This window comes from Pocillopora verrucosa, chromosome 6, assembly GCF_036669915.1.
Source record: "Pocillopora verrucosa isolate sample1 chromosome 6, ASM3666991v2, whole genome shotgun sequence".
NCBI classification, from domain to species: domain Eukaryota; kingdom Metazoa; phylum Cnidaria; class Anthozoa; order Scleractinia; family Pocilloporidae; genus Pocillopora; species Pocillopora verrucosa.
The window spans coordinates 7,704,311-7,714,539 of record NC_089317.1 but is presented as its reverse complement, the minus strand read 5'-3'; the positions used below and the strand labels follow the sequence as shown (position 1 = coordinate 7,714,539).

The window sequence follows — 10,229 nt, the reverse complement described above, 5'->3', positions numbered from 1 at the left end:
CAGACATGGCTGGAACAAGGAGAATTTATCAGAATCTTATCCATGGTCTGTCGTTCTTGATTTTCTTTATTTGTCTATTAACTATTTCTTTGAAATAAATTCACAATAATCAGGATTAAATTGAGTCGACCTCTCTCACGGTGCTTCATTTTTTCCCAATAAAGCAGTTCTACTCAATTTTCCACTAGGATCTATGAATCAACGCGAATGATCATGAAGCCCCCCCACCCCCACCCCCACCCACACACACACACACACGCACACACCACAGCCACCCTCATTAAATATCTCAGCCGTGTCCCTGTAAAAAATCAATATAAAAAAATGGGAAATGGGAAATGTACCAAATTAAGTACAAAGAAAGTGTTACATTGCACACACGATCGAGGATTGATCAAACCACGATCTCCTCTACGAATATTCAACAAGACAAAAATCTTAAGGTCGTTATTTAAGAGCGAGGGGTGTCCCATCGTCTGATCAGAAAACAGACGTCTGCTTATCGGGATAAAATTTACAGGTCGTAAGGTCAACTCTTTTGTAAACGAACTAAATTTTTTTCCCCATGAGAAGTTAACGGACGGTGTGATTTTCACGAAATCAACAGCAGCTTAACTCGTGCGGCTTGCAAGGTAATTTAAGTTTCATTCTTTGTTTCGCATGACCGGTGCTAAGTGGCCGTTGTCTCCTAGCAGAGCGAATTTTTCTTCCTCTTCCACATAGCTAAAAATATAGCCGATTATCTGAAACTCTTAACCACCAAAATATGAGATAAATGGAAACGATCCGAAGCATCTGAGCCATTCACAAATTCGGCAAGAGACTTCCGTGATACTTGCATTACGCAACACGATACCCATCGGCGTGCAGCGTGACAAAAAAATTGACTTGCAAATTACTGGTTTGCTTTTGAATTCTTAAAAAAGAATAAATTTATTTGAAATGCACATTTGGTTACGAGTCCAGTCGGAGAAGCGTCGTTTTTAGAAGGCCGTAGATCCAACTTTTCCTGCAGCTCCTTCCCTGTGTGACAGGTAGCTGGGTGCCGTAAGTTCCTGATCTTGAACCTTGCTCGGGAAGAGCGCGTGAGAAAGCTTAGAATCGGACTGCACGAAATATGGCGAGCACAACCGTGATTCATCAACCAGGACTTAGCTACCAAAAAGAGTATTCCGGCTCAGTTCAGTACATCGGTGGCTACGACGAAGGAGACGATGGAGACGTTTTTTCTCCTCAGAAAAAGGGAGCTGACAACGGGCAGCCAATTCCGATGGGCTTGGAGGTGTTTGAGAATGTCAGCAAGTTAGTTGCCCATCAAAATGTGACCGACGATGAAGGTAAAAAACAGTTTAATTGTTTCACGCCTCGTGCTCTGTCTTTTAACATGCTGCACACCGAGAGGCCGTGGTTTCAATCAAAGAATCTACAAACCAATAAAAGCGACTGAATTATAAAAATCTTCCCTGATCACCGAGAAGTTCCCTCAGCAGGTTAGCTTACGACAGACAGTTGTTGTTTAGGTTTCAGTGAGTACATTGGGCGTTAATGTCGAGTTTCACGGCGGTTAACGCTCGATGTTGTGCTATCTAACGACATAAAGAATAAAAATCAGAGCTAAAATTAGCTCCGACGACAGAAAATCAAATAAGTCCTTGTCCTGCCAGCAATTTAAACTGATTTTGTACGACGCGCTGGCGTGATACGAAAGTTCGAACAATTTTGAATGATCTACACGAACCAGTCGCCCAAGAATGAACATTCATGCAAAGCATTTCTTATCTGGGATCTGAGCGGACATGAATCACGCCTTTTAAAAGTGAAATGTTGCGGAAAGGCACCCACGCAAGCATTTTCACTTCCAAAAGAGCTTAAATTAGTTTGCAAGCAAAACGGACCACGAGAAAATTAGTCGCGCCGACTCGATAAGTTTATTTCAAACGGAAACATTCCTTCAATAAATGGAGACCTCACAAGTGACGCCGTACTGTTGCAAATCAATTTGTCATAGTTTCAAGAATCACATAATGTATTTATCGAACACAACTCTTTTTTTTTTAATGATCTTCGAGGATTTCGTAAATCAGAGGTAAATACGAGATATAAACCGTAAGGTACGCATCCGTGACAAGACGGTAACAGTACACCCCGAAACACGAATTCTTTCTAACAAAGTGTCGATTAATTTGCTTCAAATTAAAAATGCTGATTTCGAGCGATAGCAATTTTCAAAATTTTAACATATTTGTTTTCATGGGATTCGCGTGAGTTGAACATTACAAATCTCAACTCCACTTAAGTTAAGAGATCAGAATATGTTTTAATCCAGAGGCAAATATAGCTTATTCTATCCGTTACTTTTGTATATTCCTGTTTGAAATTTACGGTGCTGCAAATAAACGAGCGTTTGGATTATGAGTTAACTGTTTGCGCTTGGATAGAATTCAGGAAGTTTACAAGACTTTTGTTTAGCTTTCGCTATTTAACTTTAGTCGTTTAGTTTTCCAGCCTCTTACAATGCTTTTCATAAAAAAAAAAAGCTGTCTCATTCAAGGCCGTCTGCATATGCTAATATATATAAATTAGGTTTCCAACTCGCGTGAAGTTTAATAATGGAAAAGTACTGTCTGGACGTCAAAACACAGTTTACACTGTTGCTGTTTTTGTTGTTGCTGTTTTAAATTGTACGTTCTGATATCAGCTGTCTTCTGGGAAACTATATTGTTACAGAACTCGTATTTCTTTAGGACATACTTCAGACATATTAGTTGCATGAGGTAAGAGTGTTCAAATGAGTAATTTTCTTCTTATCTTCATCGACATGACAGATGTCAAATTCCCTGACATGTCACTTATCATCGGCTACGAGTATGTGGAAAACTTGTTATTAACATTTTGGTTCAGAATACATGTCTTATACAAAATAAAACATTATGTACAATTCACAGAATAAGACAGCTATAAGACAGAGGGGTCTGTCTTATAGCTTTTAGAACTGACACAAATATTCACATCTTAATTTTGATAAGTTTCCTAAAGCCTCATAATCAACCAAACCTCAAAGGTGGTTTTTTTAACCTTTCACTCTATTTGTTTTTTCCTTTTCAACTGTCATTGGGTCTAATATTGAAAACCAAATACAAAACACAAAAAACAGATCAAGAGACAAGTATAACTTTCTCTTCATACAATTGAAATATTCAATTCCTCACTTTTTAAGTGAAAGAACTAATACATAGCCCATCACATAACAAAAGTTCTATGCCATTCAATCAAAGTGTATTTACTAAGCATTCATTATTACTTAAAACCTTATAAATAATTTGCTATGAGGCACAGACTTAACTGTGGAAATATTACAGCAACTTTTCACTCCCATAGTAAGCTAAAGATCTGTAGGATAAATTTTGTGTTTGGTTTTTGAGTGGTCTCCAATGATTTCCTCACAGAAATGAAGATGGATTATGCTACCTCTACCCCACAACTGTTTCATGAGGTGCATCTTGAAAACTATGCATTTTAACCTTACTCACTGTTTACACTGCATATCAATTTCAGCTTGGTGGGGTCGTATGGACTTTAGCATCAAAGACGGAGCTGGAAATCAGCTGTTTGATGTCAAAGAAAGTAAGTTTAGTGTATAAATGGGGTTAAGTTTCTAAAGAGACTACTGCGTTGTATTGGGAGGGGGGAGGGGGTGTAACTGAGTAATTTGGTTTTATCAAATTCATATCATTCAATTCATATCCTCAACACAGTTGATGAAACCAAATTTTCTTGTAAGTTCAACTGTGCCTGTGAACTGCGAATAGAGAGATGAATGTATCCATCATCCCACTGGTAGCTTCCTCTCTCCTCTTACATCAACTTAAACTGACAGAAGAATTGCTTCTGGCAGTTGTTTTCTTGGCATATTTTCTAATCTATTTTCAACTGTAGCTTAGTAGTTAGCATTCTTGTTCATAAGCAGTGTGATGTACCAAAATACAAAGTCAATATATGGGATTTCTGAGGGCAATTCAAAAAAAATTTGATTTCACTTTGGAATCTCAGAATGAAAAAAGTAGTAAAATTTTTCTGTTCTTGGAGAACACTTTCATCTCCTTCGAAGAATTCAATCAAGTTCAAGCTACTTCACATTTAGATTAAGATCCCCAGATTTCTTTTGCATTAGAGCTGATAAGAAGCAAGACAAAAATCAACTATCAAATCCTTAACCCCAGAAAGTAATAAGCAAGTAATCTTTCTCCCAACAGTATCACCCATGAAGCAGACATTGAGGTCAGGAGAATAAACAAAACAATTGTGAACTTAGGAAGTTCTTAATTGTTACAAAAATTATCCTCAAAAGTTCCATAAGAAATGTATATTAAAAAGTATGAAGAACCTGCATACTGATGTTAGAGATTTCAAAAACCTTGTCAACAGGAAAGGCTCGTGTTCTATTTTTTGTTTACAAGAGCATGCTGTGCTGCTTCTCATTTCGTTCACTGTCTGTCACCGAATACTAGATAGCAAGAGGTGTAAAATTGCGCTAGATTGCAGTATTAGGTAATCATTATTTGTGACAGAGCCTTACTTTATGGTTACTTTTAATCTTTCACAGTCAAAACACTCAATCCCTGGATTCAAGCATTCCTTGGCAATTCTAGACCTTACTACATGAAAGTCATCAACACTGCTACAAGCAGCTGGATAATGGAACTTGAGCATCCATTTAGCCTCAACAGTCCTGCCTTCTGCCCTTGGGTAGCCCCTTCGATGACTGTACGTATGCCTACTGGGGAGGTTCTAGGACACATCAAACACGCGTAAGTTTCCTGTGTTAACAGCATTACTTAAAACAAAATTAGCAAATCACATAGAAGGAAATTCGTAATGGTAATAGGAGCAAGTGGAGTCCAATTCCGTCTGTAATCATAAAAGTGATAAACAAAATCCAACAACCTTGAAGCAGGAGTCCAATTTGTTAATCACAAATACAATTAGACAAAATTGGACAACACAAAGAGCTGTTACCAATTAATCAAAACTTTGACAAAATTTGAGAAGAATTTACACATCCATTATGGGTTTTCATTTAAAAAAACAGATAACTCAGTGAAATACAGGACAACAGTGCGCTCACATGACACATTCTGTCCACTTACACAAGCATGACATGTTAACTGTCTTATTACACTGTCCAATTACAAGCATGATGCCTACACTGTCCTATTGGTGCTCAAATCGCGATGGTGATAACCCATCATGTTCAAGAATTTGATATAGTTTTGATTAATAACAATTTTATTGCAAGAAAAATTCACTGATTCCAATATCAAGATACCAATTGTTTGAGTTTATCTTTCTCTCATTTACAGGTCCAGAGAAACTCTTGGCAGCTGTTTGGGACCTTCATATTATTTTGATGTTTACAACTATGAAGGAGATCTCATTTACAAGGTGCAAGGGCCTACATGCTACCCTTTTGAGTGCAAAAGAGATAACGTTGCTGTTTTTAAGGTGCAATTCATAATCTTCCTTCCTTTGTTTTTGTTTGTTTGTTTGTTTGTTTGTTTTTAAAATAATTCCTGTTAAATATTTAGCCACGATGCAGTTTCTTTTAAAAACTATCCATGCTATATTATAAAGCAGAGTGTATGTGCAAACAGTGGGTTTCAACAAAAAGTATTTTTTTCATTTAACCCTTGACACCCTAACATCAGTATGCATACTCTCCAAACTGTTCTCTATACATTTCCTAAGGTGCTAACAAGGAGAAAATGTTCCATAATCAAGAGCTTCTTTAGTTGGTGATAATTTCCACAGTTTGTTCTTGTGATGGTCATGTGATTGTAAGGAGAAATTAAAAGCTATATGTAGTCACTCTTTTGGGTCAAATGGTTCAAAAGGGACAATTTTTTTAACAGCTTTAATTTGTTTTGTGAGTTTGTTTGAACTTACTGAATCAAAAAGTACATGTAATAAGGGATCTGTTTATTATTCAACTGTTAGATTTTGAGAGAAGGCCCCAAAGCAGAATCAGAACACCAACAAATTGGAGAGGTCACACACAACTGGCGAGGTTGCTGTGGAGGTATCTGCAGCTGTTGTATCACCGGAGAACCAGACTTTGTCAGCATCTCATGTAAGCCACTTACAGTATTGTGCTAAAGTAATGCAAACCAAAATTGCCAAATTTTATTTATTTTTCTTTCAAAGTTTATCCAACTTTTTCTGCGAAAAGTTGGTGGGAAGATTCCCACCTGCATTTTGCATCATTTTGTCAGAACAAAGAGCATTTTTAACTGGAATTTTTGTTACCAAATGAAAGTTTGAAATGTACTGTACTGTATAGAGTTCTTGTACTTATTTTAGCTGTATCAGCTTAAGAAGAACCAATACACTCTTTACCAACAAGTGTGCATTTAACCTCTCATGTACTGGTAAAATGTCAGGAAATTTGTACCCAATAACATCTTAATTCTAATCTTAGTGTTTTAACTCCCAAGATCTGATTGTTAATAATTAATTAAGAATTATTCTCCCCTCTTGTTGCTACAAATCTCTTTGTAACTTAAACACAAGAATTCAGTGTTAAATCAAGAGAACAACTTGTACTTGACAAGTTTGAGTATTCTCAATACCTTTTTACTGGACAACATGGATATAATGGGGAGAAGTTTCATGTCAACCACTTCTGGGAGTTTAAGGGTTTCATGCTGATAAAATGACACCACACCCACCCATGACATTTACAGTGTTGATCTATTGGCCCAACACTTCTTGACAATTAAATTTAACATCATTCCACATTTCTCTCTTCTGATTTCAGTCATGTTGGCTATGTCTGCAGAAGATAAGGCCCTGTTTCTTGGATTGCTCTTTTTAGTGGTAAGTATTCATCGGTCCAAAAAGGACAAAATTGTGTAAGTCGCTCTATTTGATTTTTCTAAGCTAATTTTCTCAACATCCATTGAGGCTATAATGCTCTATTCAGTATCAACGATACCTCTGAATATATCCTTTACAAAAGACCCTTCCCGTCCAGAAGGAACTGAGTAAATAACAAACATTGAAAGGAGAACACCTCACCTTTCCCAGGGTCCCCAATGTCTCGATCTTCTTGATTATATGTACCTCAGGAACCTGGGTAGGAATTGCTAGGTTGCCTCTCCTCCAAAATTTGGAATAAGGGTGGAGCGGGTAAAACGTGTCATATAAACTCACCTTTGTCTTTTTTTTTTTTTCTCTCTTTCATTAGATGCATTGTTATATGGAAGTGCAGTAAAAAACACAGCTAAGTCGACATTCGTGACACAACTGCACAGTAGAATTGAATCATCAATAGCTTTTATGGATTATTGTGTAATTAAGCCCAATGTGCATGTTTCGCTAACGGAACAAATAATTCAATGCTTATTTCAACTTTTTTATTTGTAGTTGCTAGTTTTATTTTACAACTCTCTATGTTTTTTCCCTCCATTCGCTGTTTCAGTAGAACCATGTTCTTCTGACTTCCAGCATTAAAGCCTTTGTTATCAAATAATCACAAAATATATTAGTTTTCAATCTTCTCAGTAAGATTTTTCGCTGTTGATTCGTTTACAATGTCACTACTGTCACCGAGCCACTTAAACACAATTAACCAATCGCATCATAGGAAACGAAAAATGATTCCAACTAAATTCAGTGAAACCAACCAGTGTTTAGGATCAAAGTAAGAGAAAGTGAAAAAAGAAATTAGATGGGATTCATCATAGTTTGTTTCTTGTGATGGGATCAGCCAGTTGTGAACGGGTGACCTGGGCCGAGAGAGAGGTCAAGGTGTAACTCTGCTTCTCCCTTAAGGCTCATACATGTACGTTGTACATAACCATACGAGAGTTTTCCATGTAGAATTTGAGAGTTCCCTCAGTTTGAGGAAAGAAAAAGGAAACTTACAGTTAGGATTACAAATATACCCCATATTTTAGGGTTCAAGGCGTCAATGACGATTCTTAGAGCTCAATTTTAAGTTTGGAAGGGATATTTTATTCAGGGTGTGTAGTGTAGCCGTCAAAAATATTCGTCCGAGGGTTTGACGAAATCGCGTGAAATATCAAGCATATTTCTGTGCAGCCGTACGCCGTCCAACCCCTAAAACCATGAAAACTGAAGGAAATAACGCTTGGCACTTTTGCATTCAGCGAAAACAGTTTACTTAATGGTATCGCGTTATTTGCTTGTTTGACTATTTTCAACGTCATTTTGGAAGAAAAGTTCTCTTAGCCCTTAAAAGTAGATTTTTCTCGAGATTTCTTCAAACTATGGACAATTGGTGACAGTTTTTAATGGTTTACCAACAATAATTTTATATATCAGCATGTTTTTTTTTGTTTTTGTTTTTTTAATATACATTTCCGTAGAGATGCTATATAGTTTACTTAACATGATATTCTTAGACGCGTATACGCTATTTTTGTATATTGGACCAGGTCGTTCATTTTAAATACGGCCTTTTTATCATTCCTTTTCCGTGCCCGTAAGAAGATGAAGTTACGTAGGTTCAGTATGCGGGAGATGGTCCTGTAAATCATAAAGGGGATGTGCCGCTGACCCTTTGAGTTGTGCCGTAGACCTGTTTCAAGATGCGGGTAAAATTGCGACTCTGTTTTAGACAAAACGCAGGAAAAGAACGATGATGTGCCGTTCCAGATTACTGTCATCGAAATTTTTTTTATTCTTTCATTTGTACATTAGTTTCTCAGACATGTCTGAACGAGAATAATGGAAGATTTCAAGAAGAATTTACCCTTTCGAAACTAAAGGTAGCTAAACCCTTCGTTGAGAGATACAGAATGATTCTGATATCCTGTTCTTTGATCAAAAAGGCAGAAAGCATACGCTGTCAGGAGGCGTATCCCTCCATCTCCCGCATAACTCAGAACTTGGAACATCCAGCCATACTTCACCTTCCGTATCAACAACATTCGACACCTCTCAATTCTATTGAGCCCCCATTGTAAAGAATTCTTCGTACTGACTTGTGTTCTATTCATGCATTCGCTATAATCCTAATTAGGAGAATACGTGAAAAATATAACTACCTAAGTTGATAACTTTGTTAACATCGTGAAAGTTTTTTTCATAACTGGTCACATTGCAGTTAGGGAGAATTCCAACACTTACATCGGGCCTGAGTAACAAAGGAAAATTAGTAAAGCTGTTTGAAAAAGAAATTTAAAAATATGAGAATTATAATGAACTACTATTGCCTTCGATCGAGCATGAAAATGGAGAGAAGGGCTGGAGAGAGTTTTCCCAAATACCTCGCTCCGGTTTTCGCTCGACCATTTTCATGATTTGCTTATAAGAGTGTTATGCTGTTTCCCTTGATCTACTAAATATAAATATATCAGGAACTTGTACCAAATCTTGCTTGCATCACATCATAATCGCTGTGCGTTTCCGTTTAGAAGTGTGAAAGGAAACCTAATACGCTCATAACCATTTTAAACATTGAAGTGCAATGCTGAGTAATTTGAGAGGCAGCTCCTAATTAGTTTTTAAATGAAAGTGAATTCTCATATCGCCTCGAGTTTTGATAGTGGTAATTTTTTTAGTCATCACGAATAGGAAATAGTTTGGGGGAAATAAAAATGTTATTATGAAAAGCAACGTCTGAGATTGCGGTGAATATTTTCAAATGATTATTTATAGAAATCGAGTATAATACGCAGCTCTAGATATTACTTTTCGTTGTCTTAGTGCGTTCATAGCGTATACGCTATCGAGAGGCTGTGTTTGATTTTAGACCATGGTAAGAGTGGACGGTGTGGGAGAGACAGGAGAAAGGCGAGGAGACTGGGTAATTTCTATTGCCCCACCCACTCCTCTCTCCCTCCTTTTGACCGTCGCTCACCCCCTTGGTACAATCTTTTTTCTCTTTCCAGCCTTTCCCTGCTGTTAAAAGCAAAATGGCACCCATTATTTTCACCAAGAAGATACTGAGCGCTGCAGGCCAACACAATCGCTGTCATTTTGACAGAAACATTGAAAATCATTTTGAGAGCTTGAAGTTTCTCCTGCACGAGACATACTCCATTGTTAGAAAGATACTATCAATTCACAATCTTTATGTGCAAGTAAAGCAAGCAAAAAACTTACGCGGTAAAATTACCAGGAACCGTTGCTAGTCAACCAGCTGGCGTTTTGAGGAATTCAGACAGGTTTCGATTTAAAGTAACGCCATAACCTGATCTTATTAA

The 10,229-nt window shown here is 37.2% G+C and overlaps 1 protein-coding gene across 1 annotated transcript; it reads left to right on the top strand.

The window, feature by feature from the left end:
- The first annotated feature begins 935 nt into the window (after positions 1 to 935).
- LOC131774141 (uncharacterized) lies at positions 936 to 9,348 on the top strand. The gene is made up of 7 exons (XM_059090168.2): positions 936 to 1,337; positions 3,556 to 3,624; positions 4,604 to 4,808; positions 5,361 to 5,502; positions 5,995 to 6,127; positions 6,815 to 6,873; positions 7,244 to 9,348. The coding sequence occupies exons 1-7, from the start codon at positions 1,118 to 1,120 to the stop codon at positions 7,268 to 7,270; spliced, it is 855 nt and encodes a 284-aa protein (XP_058946151.1). The 5' UTR covers positions 936 to 1,117; the 3' UTR covers positions 7,271 to 9,348.
- Positions 9,349 to 10,229: the final 881 nt, after the last annotated feature.